This window comes from Solanum tuberosum, unplaced genomic scaffold, assembly GCF_000226075.1.
Source record: "Solanum tuberosum cultivar DM 1-3 516 R44 unplaced genomic scaffold, SolTub_3.0 scf00032, whole genome shotgun sequence".
Lineage (NCBI taxonomy): Eukaryota > Viridiplantae > Streptophyta > Magnoliopsida > Solanales > Solanaceae > Solanum > Solanum tuberosum.
The window spans coordinates 209,018-231,281 of NW_006238958.1; the positions used below are offsets into that span (position 1 = coordinate 209,018).

Consider the following 22,264-nt stretch of genomic DNA (forward strand, 5'->3'; position numbering starts at 1 on the left):
ATATATATATATATATATATTTTTTTTTTTTTATTTTATTATTATTATTATTATTTTATTTTTTTTTCTAATGGAACTATTGTTTTCCATGTTGGCAGCAAAGAGGGGAAAATAGAAGGTTGAATGAATAGATAAGTCAGGAAAAAAGGAAAAAAGGAAATATTTGCTTTGTAGCTTCTAATATTTTTCATATATAATTGACTCTTGTTTTTTTGTTCAACTCAAGTCTCTCTCTATGGTTTTGTATGAAAAGATGAAAGGTTTTGCTTAGCACCAAAAGAGTTAAAACATATGAGTTATTTCTTATGATTATTGGCTCTACCATCTCACAAAAGTAAGTTATTCATTTCTTTTACTTTTTCTTATCATCTTTGCTTTGGGTATGTTGTGTCTTTAATCTTTTTGGTTAATTACTAGGGGGTGGGGGTACGAGATATATGCAAAACAGAGCAGCATACACCTTAAAGATTTTTTATTTTTTTTGAGTAATTTTCAAGATTGGATTTTCTTTATCATATATACTATTAAGGGTGTATAGATATATGCAAAAGAGAGCACCAAAAACTTTGAAGATTGAATTTTTAAGGTTATATATGCAAAAGAGAACACTAGAAACCTTAGAAATTGAATTTTTATTTAGTGGGTAGTTTCAAGATTGGATTTCAAGGTTATATATGCAAAGGAGAGGACTAGAAACCTTAAAGATTGAATTTTTATTTTGTGGGTAGTTTCAAGATTGAATTTTTATTTTGTGGGTAGTTTTCAAGATTGGATTTTAAAGGTAATATATGCAAAAGAGAATACTAGAAACCTTAAAGATTGAATTATTATTTTGTGGGTAGTTTCAAGATTGGATTTTTAAGGCTATATATGCAAATGAGAGCACTAGAAACATTAAAGATTGAATTTTTATTTTGTGGGTAGTTTATATATGCAAAAGAAAACACTAGAAATCTTAAAAGATTGGATTTTTATGTTGTGGGTAGTTTTCAAGATTGGATTTTAATTATCATATGTACAAAAAGAAAGCTCTAGAAACCTTAAACTTTTGGATTTTTATTTTTTGGGGTAGTTTTCAAGATTGGATTTTGTTATCATATATACTAAAAGAGAGCAATAGAAACCTCAAAAATTGAATTTTTATTTCTTGGAATTTTTCAAGATTCTATTTTTATCATATTCTAATTTCTAAGCTTTTAAAATGACTAAATTAGTTTAGTGGATTGTCACAAAGATTGATGGGAAAGAAGAAAGTTGTGAAGAAAACTAAGGAGTTATCAGTAGCAATAGCAGAATCATCAGCAATGAGTGGAGATTCACAACAACAAATTACTCCAAGAAAAAGAGGAAGACCAAGAAAGATTATTAGTATTGTTAAAGATGGTGAAGAAGAAGTTTCTGCTGAATTAAAGAAACTCAAAACAAATGAAGTTGAAGAATCACAAGGAGAAAACAAAAAAGAAGATGTATTTGAAGAGGAAAAAAATTTACAACCACAAAAGCAACAACAACAACCTACAAGGAGCAGAGCTAGAAGAAAAAGCAAACCAAGAAAGAGTTGCTAATTTAATTTTTTCGATCAACAGTATTCCCACTTATCCTCCAACGTGACTTGTATCGATTGATGGTAGTGGATGTGCTAAACCACTTGAGCTACTAAAAATCAAGTTTCAAGAATCCCCCTTTTTCTTTTAGGTAATTTTTGAAACAAAGTAAATTTAATTTCATCTACTGGTTTTTGTTACTTTCCTAGTTTAATTCTTAGTGCTATTAGTTTTTTATTTTGGTGTTTAGTATGCCTATTTTAATTGTGAGAAACATTTTAGTTAGGGAGGAATTGGTTATTAGCTTTACACTCTGGATTGAATTGTGATATGACATGTTAATGACTTTTTGTGTTAAGTGTGATCTCCTTTCAAGAAAATTGGATAAGTTCTGTATAGAGACCAATTCATGCAATATGCATTTGACTAATATGTGTATAGTCGTATATAATCAGTATATAATTTGTGTATATTAAACTTAAAAATAGGTAGTTTTTCTCATTAGAGTTTAATTTCTATATGCTAACAACTAGTGCTTGGATAAGCTCTGTAGAGACCAATTCATGCAACATGCACTTGATTAATATGTATATAATTAGCGTATAATTTATGTATATTAACTTGAAAAAATAAGTGGTTTTTTTTTGTGTTAGAGTAAAGTTGTTTATAATAAGTGGGATTAGTAAGTTGATAATAAAATATATAATTTATTACTCCTATATAACTTTTTTTTTTACCATCAACATAGGTTAAATTAAATTATTTTGGTATATTGCAAGTATTGTCACATTTTTTGCGGAAGAGATAGGATGCTAGTCTCTCATCTCCTCATCCTAAATATAGTAGTTGTGTAGTTTCTTATTCTTTCATGTGTACTGTTATCTCAAATTCTCAATGTCTTACTATTTTATTATTGTATTTTCTTGCATTTGTATTTTGATAACTTTTCTCTTGAATCGAGGATATATTAGAAATAATCTTTTTATTTCATAAAGGTATGAATAAGATTTGTGTATATTTACCTTTTCAAACTCTTCAAAGATGGGAATAAGGTTACTGTATGTCTTATTTTTTATAAATTCATTATATAATTACACTGAATATATTGTTCTGACAAGTATTTTGCACTCTAATTTACTTATTTAGGTGATTCTTATTCTAAAGAGGGTGTTTAAACAAGAAGTTTCTTTTTATTTGCTTTTGCTAAAGAGGAAATTTGAGGTGATAATTGATATAATATTGTCAAAAAGTTTGTCCTTTTCATGATTTTGGTAGACGTGAGGTATTTTTCTTCTCTGTAATCTTTTGCAGTGATAAAATTATTTCATCATTTATTGGGTCTTCTGAATGGACCAACCAACTTTTGTTTTTGACTTCAAAATATTTATATTCACACAATAAATAGGAAAGATTTGTTTTATATACTGTATGTATATATTATTTAACGATCGATGATGAATGACGTGTATTCTCACTTTAATTTGTAATTTTCACACTTAGAAGAAACTTATAATTTTGTTATGGAGTACTATGTAAGTAAAAAAAAAACCCGAAGGGTACGTAGTTAAATTATAGATAGAGGTGGAGCTAGCTTATATGTTATAGAATTTAGATGAATTCAATAATTTTATTCGGATTTTGTATATTCAAAACTCCATGAAGATGCAAACGAGAAATTATATTACCAGTATAAAAATTTTATTTGTTCAAATGATAATTAGGTTCAAGATTAATTTAATCTATACTATATATTAATTCCATCAATATTATATTGAGTAGATCGGAATAAGATGCATTTCCTTATTCTTTTTATCAGTTTGATGAATTTGGCGTTTTCTTTAGTCTTATAGGTGTAAGCTCGATTGAAAATAAAAATTCACTTACACGAAATTTAATCTCTAATTTTTTATACTATTGAAATTAACAAGAAAAAAGGTCTCTATTGTCGTAAAATAAAAACATTTGCATATAAAAAACAAATAGTTTCTCACCTAAAATAATCCTTAATTGACTAGCGAGCTTCGCTCAACGGATAATATAAGATAAAATGGCTAGAGCTCCTCTCCTAATATTTAAATGACATTCGCTTCTTTAAAAATATATTAAGAAATTTGTGAAATATCAATAAATATTTGATTATGAACTCATACTTATTGTCATCTATAACTCAAGGTTAACGTAGAAATTAATAAACTTCAAATTCTTAATCTATCTATAATTAAAAAAAAATGATTATAATGCATAACATATGCTGTTTCTTACGTTCTCAATTATTGTCGAAAATATTTGTTTTTTTCTAATGAGAAAGCGTTTCAATTTCCAGCAAAGACTGAGTAGAATATTAGTATTACTTTTGCATATTAAACAAAAACAAATATATTTAGCTAAATTTGGTAACACAGCTTTATATATTTTTGAATGGGTGCTGATTTCTCTCTTTTATGTATGTGATCTTCAAGTAATATCTCCAAATGTGCATTGACATGCTCCATCTATTCTTGTATTAATTGAATTTGTGAGGCAATATATTACTAAAAAAATACATTTAAGTACATAATTTGAATTATACTTTTCACTATTGTCCTTTGTGAAATCATAAAAATATAATTTCGTAAATAGTGCAATTTATCTCCTAAAAAAATATCAAGAAAGGACAAATATGAAAAAAAATTTAAACATCCAACTTGAACTTTGAATAATTTAATTACTCAACAATAAAAAAAAATCAAAAATTCAGTTAATATGAAATAAAGGGAGTAGCTATTTAAAATAATGCTATTTTAATCTTTTTACTTGTAAATTTTTTATATAGTGTCTAGTGATCACGTTAGATCTCAATTTATATAGAGTAAAACTCATTGAAGAAGAAAATGCCCCTATCAATATGTTTTTCATATTTAATACTCCAATCCAAAAGTTCTACTATAATTTTGTTCTGCTGACTAAGGTTTACTATATTTGTAAAAATATCTACCAATGTTTGTTTATAGTACTATCAAGTTGATGATCTTTATTCTTCAATGTTTTCTTAATTGGCGGAATGACCTGAGAGACCCCTGTACTCGATTCCGTTTGTCAGTTGAACCCTCATACTCATCATTTTGCCAATTAGACCCTTAAATCGATCAGAACACAACATTTTAAGCCCTTTTCTCCTCCGGTCAGTGTGCGTGTAATGGACGTGATTACACGTGGAATTCCACATCATTTTTTAGTGCCACGTACAAAATTAAGTGCTAAAAAAAATAAAAAATCAAATAGATCATTTACAAATTCACAATACCCATTTATTATTTTTTAAGCTTTTTCAAGCTTATCAATGGAGTTTTAAAATTTTCAATAGTCAAAATCATCCTTCACATTATCCACATCTCCTCGTTGAAACCATCTAACAAAATAATGATACTAATATTTTTCAAACCTAACAAATGAAAATTTTAGAAGAAGTTGAGGCTATTGATTTGTATAAAAAAAAAAGAAGAAGAAGAGGCGGAGAAGAGTGAATGTGGGGCTGGAGAAAGAAGAAAGTTGACGGCTGTGGTGAGGGGTAGAAGAGAGAGGGCTGGTGGAGAAGAAGAAAGTTGTGGGATGGGTGGGTGAGTGGGTGAAGGAGGGTTGAAGAAGATAGATCTTATTTTTTAATTTTGTTAAATTGATTTTTTTAAAAGTAAAATTTTGTTTTAACTCGCTTTCAAGCGCGTGTAATCACACATATTTCTAACTCACCAATATTAATGTCACATAAGCTCGGTCAATGGTCAAAGGAGTTTAAAATATTGTGTTCTGATGCAATTAAAGGTTTGGTTGGCAAAGTGATGAGTAGGAGGATTCAATTGACAAACGGAGCCAAATACAGGGGTCTCCCAGATCATTCTGCCTTCTTAATTTATAAATGAGCTTCAATAAATTCATACTACAACAAAGCGTACGTGCTTTTTCTAATAATGTTTTATTATTTAGCTTGCAAGACCTAAATTATTTGTCAAGAATACTAAAAATATTCGCCACAATTTATATTATTTTTTCACATTACTAAAGTTATTCATTTATCAATTTATAGAATCAAGATATAATTAATTAGTTATTATTATTATTATTATTTTTATTTTGTCCTTAAAACTAATTCTTTTAAAAGTGTAAATCGTATCGATCACGTGCATGAATATCGTAAAGTTTCAAAGGAATTCCTCCATTGTTTAGTTTTTTCATGAATACATTTAGTCAGAAGAGAATATGAATAAAATTAGTAAAAAATGTTAATTCTTATTTCTGATTTCTTAAATAGTTGGTAAAGATAAAATAGTCAAAGTAATATGAGAAAGTGGTCAAAGTAATTTGAGAAAGTAATCAAAGTATTTAGATTTTCATAACTAAATGTAGAACACAATTTATTTAATATGAGAAAAGAAGGAAAGTAGCATTTAAATTTCCATGACTACATTTAAAACAAAATTTAATGCTGGTAAATTGAATTATGGTAACAAAAATGAAGGATAAGAATGAGAGAATTTTCTCCTTGTCTATTTAAAGAGCTTCTATTGAAACCTAAATTAAAATGGATGATTGTGTGGCTAATTTTCTTGAAGATATAGTGAAGGAGATTCTGTTGAGGTGTCCTGTAAAGTCGTTATTGTGATTCAAATGTGTCCACAAGAACTGGTATGCTCTATTCAAAACCCCTAACTTCGTTCAACAACACTTGAACTGTAGCAAGAATAATCCCCCACAACTCCTGCTTTATAATACTGGTAACTATGGTGATCGTTATGACTCTCGTTCCCTAACTTTGATTTCTGAAGAAAATCCCCAAACGTTTAAAGGTATGGCATACCTTTTAGGTTCTGTGATCGACTTGTTTTTAATGTTTGGAGTAATTGATCATGTACATTCGTGTGCATTGTGGAATCCTGCTACTAGGGAGGTGAGACTCCTCCATCTCCCTCCACCAATGATCAATGATCGCCCTGTGTTCGGGTTAGGAGTAGACCTTTTGACTAATGACTATAAAGTGGTTTGCTATTTGTGTGAAAATTCAGCAGCGGTCTATTCATGTTCCAGGGACTCATGGAGAATTTTCAAACATAGAATCCCCTTCTTTACAGGCGTAAAACAAACATTTGGTACTGCTTATTCTAATGGAGTTTATTACTGGCTGCTAAGAGGCCATCATAGTTACTACACAGTTCTTTTATTCGACTTTGGGAGTGAAATGTTTGAGGGGATTGAAGGGCCACATATTCATACTTATGTATTTGGTTTGATGTTGGTTGATGATTCTATTGCCATCTTGAGTTTGAACGACCTTAATATGTCTGATTATGCTATATGGGTAATGATCCAACCAGGGGTTTGGAGCAAACTTGTTACCTTTCAATGCTTCCCATTTATTAAGTCTTGTTATGATAGCTCTCTCATTTTGGCAACTAGAACTTCTCGACTGATCTCCTATAATGTTCGAACTAACAAGTTGAAGGATCTTGCATTTCAACGTTCAGGCTTGGGAAATCATGCAAAAGCTAGTGGCTGTGGAGTATTTTATTATAATGAGAGTTTAGTCACAATTAAACAACGAGATGATGGAGAATTGGACCATTAATCGAGCTTCTGAACGAGTACAGAAGATCAAATGATATGCGACCTAATCATTTATTTGTGAAGTATAAGCATGTTTACTTAATGTTATAACTCTATTGTATGCATAAAGTGTTTGTATTTGAGCTTATAAGTATGTAAAATTACTTGAGCAAATGATATATAACACATTTCATTAAAGTTTTTTTCCTTTCAAGTTGAAGCATATATATTATTAATAATGTCCAACTTGGTATAATTAAGGGTATTTTACTCTAGTTTCATTTAAAGCTTTGTGAATATATCACCTAATTTCTCTCTTGTCTTCATATAGCAAGTAGAAATTATGTTCTTGAATCTTCTTATGAATAAAGTGATAGTCAACCTCATTCGTTAATTGGAACAAGAGACATTTCCTTCTTCTCTTCATTAGTTGATGGACTTGACTTTTTCTTTAGTCTGATAGGTGTAAGCTCGATCGAAAATAAAATTCTCTCACACGAAATTCAATCCCTAATATTCCTTGAATAGGCAAGATTTGTTTTATATACTGTATGTATACTATTATCTGTATAGTGTCCAATGATCACATTGGATCTCAATTTATGTCGAGTAAAGCTCATTGAAGAAGAGAATGTACCCCTATCAATATATTTTTCATATCTAATGGTCGAACTCAAAATTTCTATTACAATTTTGTTCCTCCACTACAATGTTGCTTTTTACTATATTAATTAAAGACATCTATCAATGTTTGTTTATAGTACTATCAAGACAATGATTTTTATTCTTCAATGTTGTCTTAATTTATACACGAGCTTCAACAAATTCATATTACAATAAAGCGTATACACTTCTAATAACTTTTTTTTTTTATTTAGCTTGCACAATCTAAATTATTTGTCAAGGTTACTAAAAATATTCGTCACAATTTATATTATCTTTTTCTTACTCCCTCCGTCCAATATTATTTTTCCAGATTACTAAAAATATTTATTTATCAATTTGTAAAATCAAGACATAAATAATTAAATATTATTTTTTCTATTTTGCCCTTAAAATTAGTTATTTTTAAATGTGTACACCGTATTGATCAAGTGCATCACATTGTGAAGTTTCAAAAGAATTCCTCCATTATTATTTTTTCCACGTATGCATTTAAAACCGATTTGGATTGACTTAAAAAAAAAAGTAGTTTTTAAGTCAAAAAATAAAAAAGTCAAACTTAAATGACATTTAAGTCTAAAAATAAAAAGTAGGGATAGTCCTGCTTTTGTTTTTCTTAAAAACTTTTTAAAGTCATTTTAAACTTATTTAAATTATTTTTAACTTTGTCAACACTCCTAAAATCTAAAAATGATTTAAACATACGTTTGACCAACTTTTAAGTCAATCCAAACAGACTCTTAGTAAAAAAATACATATATAGATAAAACTAGTACAAATATTAATTCTTATTGATGATTTCTTAAACGACTGCTAAAGGGAAGTAGTCAAAGTGATATTAGAAAGTAGTCAAAGTATTTGGATTTTGGAACATAAAATTTAAATTGAGTAATAAGGAAAGTAGTAAATAGATTTCCATACCTTAATACAGAATAAAATTTAATATGAGAAATGTAGTCAAAGTATCATTAGAAAGTAGTCAAAGTAATTAGATTTCCATGATTAAATATGGAACAAAATTTAAATTGAGTAAGAAGGAAAGTAGTATTTAGATTTCCATGATTAAATTTGGAACAAAATTTGAATTGAGTAAGAAGGAATGTAGTATTAATTAGATTTCCATGACTAAATAGAGAATAAAATTTAATATGAGAAATGTAGTCAAAGTATTTTGGATTTGCATGACTAAAGGTAGTATAACATTTAATGGTGGTAAAATGAATTATGGTAATAGAAATGTAGGATAAGAATGGGGGAATTTCTTTCTTGTCTATTTAAAGAAGAAGCAATATTGCTTTTGTTGAAACCTCAAAATGGATGATTGTGTGGTTTATTTCCCTGAAGGTATACAAATGGATATTCTGTTGAGATGTCCAGTGAAGTCATTGTTGCGCTTCAAATGTGTCAGCAAGAGCTGGTATGCTCTTATAAAAAACCCTAAATTCGCTCAACAACACTTGAAGAATGGAAGCCCCCCACAACTCCTCACCTATACGGTTGGTACCTCTGATGATGCTGGTCAAGATTCTCGTTCCATCACTTTGATTTCTGAAGAAAATCCACAAACGTTCAAAGGTATGACACACCTCATAGGTTCTGTGGACGGCTTGTTTTTAATGTACAAAACAATTGATACTGTGATTTCGTGTGCATTGTGGAATCCTGCTACTAGAGAGGTGAGATCCCTCCATCTCCCACTCCCTGCACCCATAATATATGATGTCCCTGTGTTGGGGTTCGGGTTGGACCCCTTGACTAATGACTATAAAGTTGTTTACTTTCATTGCGATTGTTGGCATAAATATACAACATCAATCTATTCCTGTTCTAGGGGCTCATGGAGAATTTTTAAACCTAAAGAATCACTACCCTTCTACACAGACGTGAAAAACACATTTGGTACTGCTTATTTGAATGGAGCGTATTACTGGCTGCTAAGAGGGGGCAACCATTGTAATTACACCATTCTTTCATTCAAATTTGGAAGTGAGATGTTTGAAGAGATCGAAGGGCCAGATGGAAACGTTGTATATACTTTTGCGTTGGGTTTGATGTTGATTGATGATTCCATTGCCATCTTGAACTATAACCCATGTAGTATGCTTGCTTATGATATTTGGGCTTTGATCCAACCAGGGGTCTGGAACAAAATTGTGACCTTTCAACTCTTCACACCGATTAAGTCTTTCTATGATAGCTATCTCATTTCGGTAGTTAAAGCTTCTCAACTGGTCTCTTATAATGTTCGGACTAATAAGATGATGTATCTTGGATTTCAACATTCGGGCTTGAGTAAACATCCAACATTTGGTGGTTGTGGGGTTACTTATTATAAGGAGAGCTTAGTAACAATCAAACAACAAGAGGATGGAGAGCCGGACCATTAATTGAGATTTTAAACGAGTACAACAAATAATATGTGACCTAATCATTTAATTGTTTTAAGTATGTAATTGAACTTATATGTTCACACAATTTCATAGTACTTGGTTTTGGTCTTTCAAAAGCTGATTATATGTGGCCTCAACTTGTTCTATAGAAAGACTCTTCCTTTTGTGATGCTTTATAAAGTTTTGATTTCAAATTTAGTTTGATTTTCTTATTGTTACACTGAGTATCCAGCAAAATGAAAGTGGTGTAAAAGTAATATCCATAGGGAGCATTATTATTGCAAGTGTGAAGAACTCAAATATTCATTGATACAAGTTATATTTAATACACAAACTAATATAGGCTAATATATACATGTTTGACATAACCATTAGAGTGATGCAATTGTATTCATTAACTTGTATCAATTGATACAATTGGTAATCTTCTTGTTTTTCCTACGTATTCATTCGAATATTTGGCAGAATACAATTGATACAACAAGAGAGCGAGATAGAAAGGTGAGAGAGGGGGACATAGGAGAGAGATTTACGGTAAAACTTTAATTATAGTTATATTTGATAATATTTTAAAACTATAGCTAAATATAGTAGATATAGTAGTTAAATTTGCTAGGTTATGTGAAAATTTCATATATGCTACAAATGTCGAAACCAAAAACTCCAAGAATAATTCATCATTATCAAAATAATTTTCTTTCGGCTCGAATCTTGAATGTTGGTCTTTCTTCAACCAATTTTTAACCCCATTGGGCAGGGTCATCCTTTTTTATAAAAATAAAATAAATTAAAATGGGGTTCAACATTGGCCCTACCTTGTTTTATTTGAAATAATTACAAGAAATAGGAACATAAAACCGAAAACCTCCCTGAGTAATACCAAAAAACTAGAATAGATTACATATATAAAACTAGAGAGTAAATTTGCACATGATATGGTTAAGAAGGTTAACAAGTGATCTTTTTAAATTAAAAATATATTTCTTTTTATAAATATTTTGATAAAGTTTTTCGTCATAAGTTAATTTGAACTATCTATCAGTCAATTTTTTCGATGGATTGAATTAAGCGGATCATGTTCTCATGGGCTACATATATCTCAACAATCTTTTTGAGTTTCCAAGGAGGTTTTTGTTAAGATCGAAATAATCAAGTGTTACGTAAAAACTAGCAAAACAAATCTTTTCCTATAAGAGAAAGAACTAGCTAAATATGAAAAAATTGTGTTAGGATGATCAGCTTGCATATTCTTTGGCAAAATGAAGTTCAATAATAAGCAGAAAGTCATTTTGAGTACTGTTTATGTATTTCTCTTTTTCTCGTAAGTCCTATGAATATGAACATTATTAAGAAACTTACTTTATTGTAGAAGCCATCATTATTTATTAAATATATTACCATAACAACATGCTAACCATTCGAATGTCTCTTTTTTTTTTCTTTCACTTTTTTTATTATTATTAGGATGTGTACATTCCATCATTGTACCAAAATATTACTATTATGGTATTATTTGTTCGAAAGGAATCAAAAGTATATTATGATAATAGTTTGGATTGGAGTAGGGCCGGCTCTATGCTTATATGAATAAGGCATTGGCCTTAGGCCCCCAACTTTAGGGGGCCTCAATTTTTTGTCAATAATAAATTATGTATATGTTAATTTTTTTTATAGAAAAGATTAATTATTTATGATAAAATATGTTTTTTAAAATAAAAATTATTATTTTATTCTCTTTAATCTCATTTAAATAGAAGAAATCAAGAAAAAATGTTTTATTTTCTTACACTCTCTACGCTAATATTTACAATATTTTATTCTTTTAACTCCTTTTACGCTCCCTTTTTTAATTTTTGATAAGTTAGAGTAATACTCTATCAAAAATATGAATCAATAGTCGAAATGTGTTGAGCAAAGTGAATTGTAATTTTTTTTTCTATTTCTTCTTAGATTTTCAACCATTACAACAAGCATAGTGAAATGTGAGGTATACAAAATTATCATCTTCTTGAATCAAATTCTATGTTAACAATTCATATAATAATTGCCCGAGTAAGAAGATGTTTTTCAACGTTGAATTGATAAAATCTTATCTGAAGCTAATAATTGAAAGAGAAATCGAATAAATCATTTATAGAAAAAATATTAAGTATACTTTGCATTTAAAAATGTAAGTTTTTAAAAATAATAATAATTAATGCATATGAAGTTTATTTAGATTTTAGGCCTCTAGTTGAAATTTCACTTTAGGCCTCTGATTGCATTGACCCGCACTCATTGGTCCTCTTGACTAATGACTATAAAGTGATTTACTTTCATTGTTAATCATTTGTATGAATATTATGCATCGGTTTATTCATGTTCTAGGGATTCATCATGGAGAATTTTCAAACCTAAAATCCCCTTCTTTACCAATGTAAACCATGCATTTGGTACTGCTTATTCGAATAGAGCATATTACTGGCTGCTAATGGGAGTAACTACACCATTCTTTAATTTATTCGATTTTGGGAGTGAAATGTTTAAAGAGATTGAAGGATCAGATCGTCAATCTGTTCATACTCATGTGTTGATTGATGATTCCATTGCCATCTTGAACTTGAACCCACGTAATATGTTTACTTATGATATATATATATATATATATAAAATAAGGCCATGCACTTAATCGGATTAATTAACTTGTCCTCTTGACTTTCTTAACATAAATGGCCTACGTACATACAAATAATAATATTTGACAAACATCGATCGATCACTACAAGCAAGACTATATTATTTTTGTAATATAATTAATTACGTTTTGGAATCAAGATGGCCGGCTTAATACACAAGCCGTTAATTAAGGCAAGTGTTTAGATCCTAAATTTTATGGAGACCAATTTTTCAATAGCTACTAAAAGTAAAGTTATAATTATAGATCTTTTTACGTTTAAAATTATTGAACTAAGCTAAGAATAAAATAAAATGTTCATTGTAGTAGTTTCATATACTCATCAAACTATTCCAAGAAATTAAACATTAGTGTCCAATAAATTTGAGTTTAATTAGCAAGTTAGACGAAATGATGAGATTATCCTTTATCATGTTGAGCTTCCATTAATTTCCTTTTACTTTAAATATATACCTCTCATACATATTTAACATCAATATCATGATTTTGAAATATTTTTATATTTTTACTAATTGATATGAAATGCACATGTGGTACACGAGATGCATATATGACATGATCAAATGTTAAAGTAAACCGCTTTACAGAGTTAAAGTAAACTGCTTCAAGTAAAAACTCAAACTAATGGCTAATGCTCAATTTACAGAGTTCTAATGAAAATTAGGTAGAACATCTCGATTGATTTCAAATTCTACTTATACAAATAAAGCTTTTATCATAATTTAATTATTTTTTGAAATATTTCATCAACAATTAAATTGTGTAATTTAAAATTTTCTTCAACTGCTTAATTTTGATCTAGCATGAAAATGTTGAGTTTTTAAATGTACCATCTTTATTCATAATTGTAGAAGCCATCATTATTCATTAAATGTACCACCATAACAACATGCTAACCATTCGAATGTTTTTTTCTCCTTCACTTTTTTTATTATTATTACGATGTGTGTACATTCCATCATTGTACCAAAATATTAGTATTATGGTATTATTTGTTTGAAGGAATCAAAACTCCTTTTATATTTAAAGTATAATATGATGATATATAATATGACGTAATATGATGATGATATAAATAATATGCTATAATAATTATTTAATATTTAATTAAATATATATATTTAAAGATACAAAATACAGAGTGGCAATGACAGTATCCATCACTATTTTTCTTAGGTGATAGACAAAAGTACTAACTTTTTTCTTATTCCCTTAGCAGCCACAAAAGTACTAATATTTTTCTTATATCCCTAGCAGCCACAAAATACTAAACTTTTTTTCTTAGAACCCTCACGGGTGCTAGTAAATAGGCGGGTTGGATTAAAATTGAGCGGATTGAAAACAGGTTAATATAAAATGAGTAATAATTAAAAATGGATTGAATAACAAATGGATTTGGTAAAATACATGTTTGACACATATTTTCATGTGTAAATAGTGTTTTAATTTTCTTTTTTTTTAAGATGAAAAATGTTGAAAATATTCATTTAGTTTTATGATTAGTTTTATTGTATCATAAACCTAAACCCGACACCCAATGCGGCACCTGACCCCGACTCCCCATTTGGGACCCGACTTCCTTCTCGGGATTCCACTCCGACTTGGGAACCGACATCCGAATTGGGATTCGACCTCGACACCTGAATCGAGATCCGACCCCAACAACCGACCCGGAACGAACTTCCAAATCGGGATTCAACTCCGGGACCCAAACTCGACACCTAATTTGGGACCTGACCTCGACTCTGGACCCAAAATCTGACTCCTGACTCGGAACCCGACATTTGAACAGGGCTTAATCCTGACTCCGACACTGACACCTGATGACTGATCCAGGACTCGATCCTTAGCAGCCACAAAAGTACTACGTAATTTCTTTCTTATAACCCTGACCATTACTCTCTAATTTGTTGTAAGATGCCATCTGATTTTGTAAAAGAAATGTGTGCCTGTTACATCCTTTCTAAGAAAAACTATATGGTAAATTAAGAGTGTTAGATTATCAGATAGAGAATCACTTTAATATCATCTTTTCTTGTTATTTAACTAACGTACTAGAGTTTAATATATGCCAAAAGTAGATAACTTCATTACTACTGAACTTTAGTTATTAAAATATTCTGGTTTTCATATAAAATTGTAAAGCTTTTATGTGCATAATGGCATTTCCATTATTGAGTCCAATAATGTAACTTAGTTTATTCTCAGTACATATATAAATTGTTATAATGCAGCACAACTTAAGTCACAAGAATAATTTGAAGTATTGTTCTTAGCCTTTATTACTCGAAAGTTATGGCGAGTCGTAGTTTGTTCCCCTGCCTTACTGTTTTGTTCTGTGTGATGAGTATTCTGGCTCCCTTTAGTGATGGTCAGCTTGATTATAGTTACTATGAGAGAGCATGTCCGAGCTTGCATAGGATTGTTCGTTGGAATGTTTGGGAAGCACTCCGTAGTGACTCAAGAATAGCTGCATCCCTCCTTCGTTTGCACTTCCATGACTGTTTTGTTAATGTAAGTAGTAAGTACAACATCTTATTTCATTTGTTTGATAATCATTTTCATGATCAATTTATGGTTATGATTTTGATAGGGTTGTGATGGATCCGTGTTGCTTGATGACACGTACTATTTCAAGGGCGAGAAGAATGCTGCACCAAACCGCAATTCAGTCAGAGGATATGAGACGATTGATATCATAAAAGCACACGTTGAAAGAGCTTGCCCGTTAACTGTATCTTGTGTGGATATATTAACTCTTGCAGCTAGAGAAGTTGTTGTCATGGTAAGTAACAGATGAGTTGTTGTAATGCTTGGAAATGATTAAACCAAATACGATAAATTTTCCTTTCTTGCTTTACAGGCAGGAGGACCATTTTGGCCTGTTTTACTTGGTCGACGAGATGGACTATCTGCCAATGAGAAAGCAGCAAATGAACAATTACCTTCGCCATTTGAGCCTCTGGATAAAATCGTGGCCAAGTTTTCCGATAAAGGTCTTGATCTAAGGGATTTAGTAGTTCTTTCAGGTATCTTTAGTAAAATTCATAAGTTTTCCTTAGTTTAGGCGTGGCCGTCCTGCATTCTTCTTAATGAAAGTTCTGACTCTGCAACTTATACAGGAGCACACACAATTGGTTTTGCTCAATGTTTCACATTCAAGGGGAGACTTTTCAACTATCAAGACTCAGGAAAGCCAGATCCAAATCTCGATTCTTCAATGTTGTCGAAATTGCAATGCACTTGTCCTGACACGGATGAATCCAACACCACACTTACTCCTTTAGACATACAATCTGTTACGAGATTTGACAATGCGTATTACAGAAACCTTATGAACAACTCAGGACTACTTGAATCAGATCAAGCTCTAATGTCAAATTCTCAGACAGCTGATATGGTCAAATCTTACAGCTTGTACCCTCATCTTTTCTACAAAGATTTTGCTGCATCGATGGTAAAATTAGGAAATGTTGGAGTCCTCACGGGACGAACTGGACAAATTAGGGAAATATGTGGCTCTGTAAGTAATAGAATGTTTCTGTCAAGTATGTTTAGTCTTAGTGTTAGACAAAGTTTATCAACTGTGCTTGCTTCAGTATGCATGTTTTTACTAGTAATAGTTTAACTCGACATCAAATGATGTCGTACAAGTAGAGATTTGTGGTTACTACTCATTTCGGTCCAAAATAAATGAATTAAGGACTGGTAATTTGTTAATATCACCATTTGCTTCTGAAAAATTTATTCGATTTTGATGTTTGACACTACGATGATGGCTAATTTCCTGAAAAACCACGAGAGCGATAACAAGAAGACTAAATAGGGACACGTGACACAATCTTATTCGTCGGTCCGATATTTAATAAATGTCGGGTCGGTCGATACGATTATGATATGTGTATATCCGTTAGTATAAAGGGTATATATGCTCTAGTTTTTGGACAGCAGGAGCATCGATATCCCAAAAGTATGACGGAGGGTGTCTGCATACCATTTACAATAGTTCGGATATATTAGTCCTTTTTCCCTTTTATTTAATACTAGTTTCTGGGTACGCGCGCCGCGCGTGTAGCCAAGTTTACCAATTACTATAAGTTTATAGTATATGCCAATTGTGCTCCATGTAAGTCCTTAGATATCTTATTATAATGTTTGACTTGTAAATGTTAAGTATTTATAGAATTTATGTTGCAGTAAAAAGTATAAATGATGGTGGATATAGGAAGATTTTTTACCAATTAGTGTTACACATATAATTGTTAGAGTAAGAGTGTTTGTTTGAAAATTAAAATAGTTATCTAATTCTATATGGATCATTGATAATGAACTTTATACTTTTAGATCTCTTTATTATTAATTAAAAGAGGCAATATATTAATTCATGAGATAATGAACTAATTATAAATGTATGTATAGTCATTCAACATATTTGCCAAATATTTCATATTATCCATGTAAAACAATCTGGCATATAATAAAATATCTAATCTTTCATTGAGATAATTTTTAATTTCATTTGGAAATAAGAAATATAATATTGTACATGTTCCACGCCAATAATTATATAAAATCTAATAAGTAATATCTATTTACTTGTAATCTAGACACAAATTTCTTTATATAAGCAAAGAACATATTTAACTAAAAAGGAATAAGAAAATAATACATTATAAAAGAACATTTAAAACTAATACAAAAATCACTTACAAAAAATGGTCATCACTATAAGCACTTTACATAAAATAGTACAAATAATTCATTATTTTGTTGTAATTCATACAACATGATTAAAAAAATATTGTTTTCTGCCAAACATTCTTTACAATTAATTATCAATCAACCATAGCGCTTATGATCCAAATACAACAATAATGCTATTGCCCTTAACATTTCTACAAAGAATGATGCCAACTTTTCTTTTGCGGTTTATGACTATGACCAGAAAGGATACCAAAAAAGAAGAAAGAAATGATATACCAAAGATGAGAAAATAGATCTTAATTTATAAGAGAGTATTGCCATTAACATACTTTAATAAGAAGATCAAACATGAGATTTGTAAATTCATTTCCCTTTCTAGGTGACTTTAGATAGGAAAAACTTAGGTGAGGGGAGATGAAAGGAAAAAAATAAAAGAGGTCCATCAGTTTCCTACGTAATTATGTAATGTTTGGTCTTCACCTTAATTCATTGAACAATTTAATTAGAAGTCTTTTTGTCTTCTTGATAATAATTACTTATAACAATTTAATATTAATTCACCATACAACATGAATAAATTGTAATCGAAAGAATTTGATAAATTTGATATTGGCTTAATGTGTAACTCTCCCTTGTATTAATTAAAATTTACTATTTAATATTTAATTAAAAATTTATTAGATAATTAATAGTATTTGTATTTGATATAGGGACAAAATGGTAATTTAACTTTTGCCTAACATTCTTCCCACTTTTAGTATAAATATGAAATATGATAATATAATAATAATATATAATATGATATATGATATGATGATTAGATTATAGTATACATATAGATTATAGATGATAAATATTACTCTTAAATTAGATATTTAATTAGGAATTAATCTAAGGAAGTGCAAAAATCGTTAACATTTTTATTAAAATGATACAATTTAATATTTGAATTAAATAGTTAAATGTTTTTATAACATTTTAATTTATAGTAGGGGTAAAATTGCAATTCAAATTTTAGCTTTTTTTGTTCCCACTTATAGTAATACTAGTCTCTAGACACGTGCATTGCATGTGTGTCCTGTGTTAATTAGTACAAAAAAATTAAATGATATAGATGCTACTAAAACTTGCAAGTAATTTTGAGCAACTAAATTGTGAAAGAGAAGTATAATTGTTTGTAGTTATACACAATCTATTGAATTGGTATATGTGATATTTTTCTTATATAGTTCTAATATATCTTATACTTAGTACAACATGTCCCTTATTGTTTTTTTAATATTTCAACAACAAATAGTTTATATGTGACATAAGTAACGTTGATTATGGTTTGCAAGTGTTTCACACATCTTAAAGTTTGTATCTTGTGTAAGAAACTGTAACCTCCTTTTTATAGACACATGCATATCAAAAATTTTCTGGGGTGTTACAGTTTTAGTCTTGTTGGATCATTTGATTTTAATTTTAGTTTGTAACGGTAGGCTAGCTTTTGCAAGTTTCTAAAGGTCTGTAATTTGATTAACATTAAAAAATTTCATAATATGTTTTGACAATGACATGTAATTTTAGCTTTCGTACTACATTTGCTCTTATTGATACAATTTCTCATCATCTTTCTTGTTTCACTATATCAAAGTAGTTAGAGAAGTGAGAAATCATATATTATTTTAGGAATATTTTCTTATTGAATAAATTAAAACCAAACCGATAACGATCAAAAATCAATAAACCGAAAACTAATAAAAAATATCTTATTAATTTGTTATTAGATTAGCATATTTAAAAACCGAAAACCAAGAACTCAACTGCATTCAGTTTCAAGTCGATTACTCAGATAGTTACTGATATATGAGTAAATTTAGTAAAATGTAATACAAATCATTTGATTATAACAGCTCAAAGAAACACATCAACAGTTGAGGACAATTTTCATATCAGTGACAACTTCTGCAATTATATTGTGAAATGCAACTTGTATAGGAAAATGGAGGAAAGCAAAATCTAAGTCGAAGGAACAAAATTTTAGGCCATCCCAGAGGTAACCAAAACTGCTTCGAACATTCAAGAACCATTTCCCTGACGAGATGATCTGTGGTGCCGCTCTTTTTTGAAACGCAATTGCTCTGGATCAAACCCGCCTTCCTCAGCTCCATAGACAGCCCAAGATGGTGTTGGTGTCATGTAATCTTTACTTGTAAAGGGCCTTCCAGAAGCTACCTGTAGCGCCATATGTGTAAAAAACATTGATTACGCTATTGGAAAAGGAATGGTATAGTTATAATTTACTTAACTGAACTCTTACGCACTGAATTTTGAAATCAAATCAACTAGTAGAAGAGAAGAGGGAGGGGAAAGGAAAAAAGTGAGGGGGAGAACTTACGTTCCACAATAAGTGACACCTTTGATTTCAATGAAATCGGGTTTTCCAATGCTGAATAGGCTAGAATATGCATCCACATCTTCTGTGTTCCACCCTTTAACGAGTGTCAAACGATAGACAGTTCTTTGCTCCTTCTCCTTGAGAGCTCTCAAGGAAATCCTAATGAAATCAGAAATAACACAAACCAATAGTGAGCAGTCTGAATGGAAGAAAACAAACATGAAAAAACAGAGAAAATATGGCAAATTTTGATTTTGTTTCCTGTGGCCGATGAATCTTTTTTAGCACTGATGTAAAAGTAAACATTTAAAACTTTCCTCTCACTGCTATATCACAAAAACAGCAGTTTGAGACACGCTGCTATAATTCACTAGTTTACAGCTGACAACTCTAACAGCAGTTTGAGATTACGCTATTTTAATTTTTTTGATTGAATCTGACAAATATCTTTATATTCAAGACACTTAGAAGAAATCGCTCCCAGAAGTCTCCAAATAGTGGTCTGTCAATTGCTTTTAAGCTGTCCTTTGTACCAGCATCTACGCTGACATACAACTATACATTTAAAGATGAAGCGAGAATTAGATATGGAATTTGGATATTGACATACTTAAAAGATTGATAAAGAAAGACGAATACAGCCTAGTAAAATCAATTTCTCAGACAAACGCTCAGCTTTAACACCTGCAAGGGTGAGATATTCTGGTCAATAACCACTACAAGCAAGAAAGTGGAAGGACATCTATTTTTTTTTTTTAATAAAGAAAATGCATATGTAAGGTGGAAAGGACATCAATTTTATCCAGACAGATTAAAAAAATTGTGAAAATTCTGTATCCACTTCTACATTTCATGTCCTTAAGGAGTAGAGTAAGTAGGGAAGATGCGGAATGGAGAACCAACAGTTAGCAGTATCAGTTTTACCATTTTTTATTCGGAAATCGGAAGGACCTTGCATCAAAATTAAACACAACTCAACCCAAGGTGCTGGACACAACAAAATGACCAAACAGAGACATGTTGAATACAATCACCAAATGATTTCAATCAAGCACATTATTTCTCATGTGGCATTGCTAAACTTCCCTACAAGTTCACACGGAAACATATATGTTCATGTGTACCAGAAAACAAACCTGGAACGCCTTTCATCAGTTTTATCATTTTGGTATGCAAATCTATAGCTGTGTTCACAATCTCAATAGGATCATCCATCTTCCACGTCCAGCTCTTCCCAACAGGATTTGTGTGATGTCTCCAACAAAAAACACATTTGTTTGCACATGCTAAACTAGGAGTGGCCTCCATGCACCTATGCAGTGGGTAAATGCAAATTCAGCTTTAAAATCAGCATACAAGGCTAGGAAGTCAATAAATACCAAGTTGACATCGTAGACTCCTCACCCCAACGCTATCTTCCCTGACAGTAAATCAAATGATAGTGCATAGGTTCTCTTCGATGCAGCAGGATACGAGACGACGTGACATACTACAATCACGTACAAAAGTGTTATCCTTCGTCTCGACAATACGAAACCTCTCAACAACTCTCGTTCTTTTATGGGATTCTATCGGGATAGGTAGGCCCAAGCCTTTTCCCTCCCCATTCCCTCTATAAGACCCTCTTTCTCTTATCCTCTCGAGAAAGAAGATAAGAAAGGATTTATTTTTTCTTTCATTTGAACGGGGTGATTACACGACATGACACATTTACAGATGCAACTTTGTAATGACATAATCATAAAGCTATCTGGAAGTCGAGGATTAGAGTAGACGATTAGTAGGCGATGATCAACATTGTTTGATTTCCTTATTAGTGTCATTCTTCTTCTTCTTCTTCTTCTTCTTCTTTTTCTTATTATTATTTGATTTTATTATTACAAGTTGTTTTTTTTGTTTCAATTGTCATGTTACTTGTTGCCGCTATTATTCTTCTCTCTGCTATATTATACAGGACTTCTTCACTACTAATTTATCTTCCTACTGATATTGATATGGTTTACTTGAATCGATTGCCTTATTGGATACCATCTCTCTTCATTTCATAACGTATAACCTCTATACCTTTATTATAATACAAAGGTAAGTTTGTAACTTGCGCATACTCCATTCTTTCTAGACTTCATTTATAGAATTACACTAATACGTAAATTCCCTCAATAAACCTATAATTTTGTTAAATATGTTATATATATGTGAAAAATATTACTAGTACTTATGTTTTGACAAATTTAAAGTACCAAAATTGTCCGGTTAGGGTTTAAGGAAAATAAATTATTCAATTCACACTACACCAAATTTGGTCTAAGGGCACATCAACTGCAGACAACGTTTA

General features: G+C 30.4%; 4 protein-coding genes across 5 annotated transcripts; all 4 read left to right on the plus strand.

Moving 5' to 3' along the window:
- Positions 1 to 64: 64 nt before the first annotated feature.
- On the plus strand, positions 65 to 1,902 carry LOC102589833 (uncharacterized). 2 transcript variants are annotated; one of them, XR_366903.2, is made up of 2 exons: positions 65 to 334; positions 1,215 to 1,902. XR_366903.2 is itself a non-coding variant. In XM_006341875.2 (2 exons), the coding sequence occupies exons 1-2, from the start codon at positions 306 to 308 to the stop codon at positions 1,563 to 1,565; spliced, it is 375 nt and encodes a 124-aa protein (XP_006341937.1). In that variant the 5' UTR covers positions 76 to 305; the 3' UTR covers positions 1,566 to 1,902. The 2 variants fall into 2 exon arrangements, 1 of the variants encoding a protein (XP_006341937.1); XM_006341875.2 differs by having other exon boundaries at positions 76 to 334; positions 1,220 to 1,902.
- A 4,464-nt stretch (positions 1,903 to 6,366) lies between these two features.
- LOC107059673 (F-box/kelch-repeat protein At3g06240-like) lies at positions 6,367 to 7,140 on the plus strand. The gene has a single exon (XM_015306448.1). It carries the CDS (start codon positions 6,367 to 6,369, stop codon positions 7,138 to 7,140), a length of 774 nt encoding a protein of 257 aa, XP_015161934.1.
- Positions 7,141 to 9,094: 1,954 nt separating this feature from the next.
- Positions 9,095 to 10,168, plus strand: LOC107059674 (putative F-box protein At3g16210). Its single transcript, XM_015306449.1, has one exon. It carries the CDS (start codon positions 9,095 to 9,097, stop codon positions 10,166 to 10,168), a length of 1,074 nt encoding a protein of 357 aa, XP_015161935.1.
- A 4,952-nt stretch (positions 10,169 to 15,120) lies between these two features.
- On the plus strand, positions 15,121 to 16,543 carry LOC102595823 (peroxidase 10-like). The gene is made up of 4 exons (XM_006342153.2): positions 15,121 to 15,359; positions 15,439 to 15,630; positions 15,709 to 15,874; positions 15,968 to 16,543. Exons 1-4 carry the CDS (start codon positions 15,141 to 15,143, stop codon positions 16,471 to 16,473), a joined length of 1,083 nt encoding a protein of 360 aa, XP_006342215.1. The 5' UTR covers positions 15,121 to 15,140; the 3' UTR covers positions 16,474 to 16,543.
- The last annotated feature ends 5,721 nt before the right edge of the window (positions 16,544 to 22,264 follow it).

Bases quoted from the DNA above. Each gene is read 5' to 3' on its own strand.
- LOC102589833 (XM_006341875.2), top strand. From the start codon at position 306: ATGATTATTGGCTCTACCATCTCACAAAA. The intron at 335-1,219 runs GTAAGTTATTCA...AAATTAGTTTAG, and splicing joins GGCTCTACCATCTCACAAAA to TGGATTGTCACAAAGATTGA.
- LOC107059674 (XM_015306449.1), top strand. From the start codon at position 9,095: ATGGATGATTGTGTGGTTTATTTCCCTGAAGGTATACAAATGGATATT.
- LOC102595823 (XM_006342153.2), top strand. From the start codon at position 15,141: ATGGCGAGTCGTAGTTTGTTCCCCTGCCTTACTGTTTTGTTCTGTGTG. The intron at 15,360-15,438 runs GTAAGTAGTAAG...TGATTTTGATAG, and splicing joins TCCATGACTGTTTTGTTAAT to GGTTGTGATGGATCCGTGTT. The intron at 15,875-15,967 runs GTATCTTTAGTA...CAACTTATACAG, and splicing joins GGATTTAGTAGTTCTTTCAG to GAGCACACACAATTGGTTTT.
- LOC107059673 (XM_015306448.1), top strand. From the start codon at position 6,367: ATGGCATACCTTTTAGGTTCTGTGATCGACTTGTTTTTAATGTTTGGA.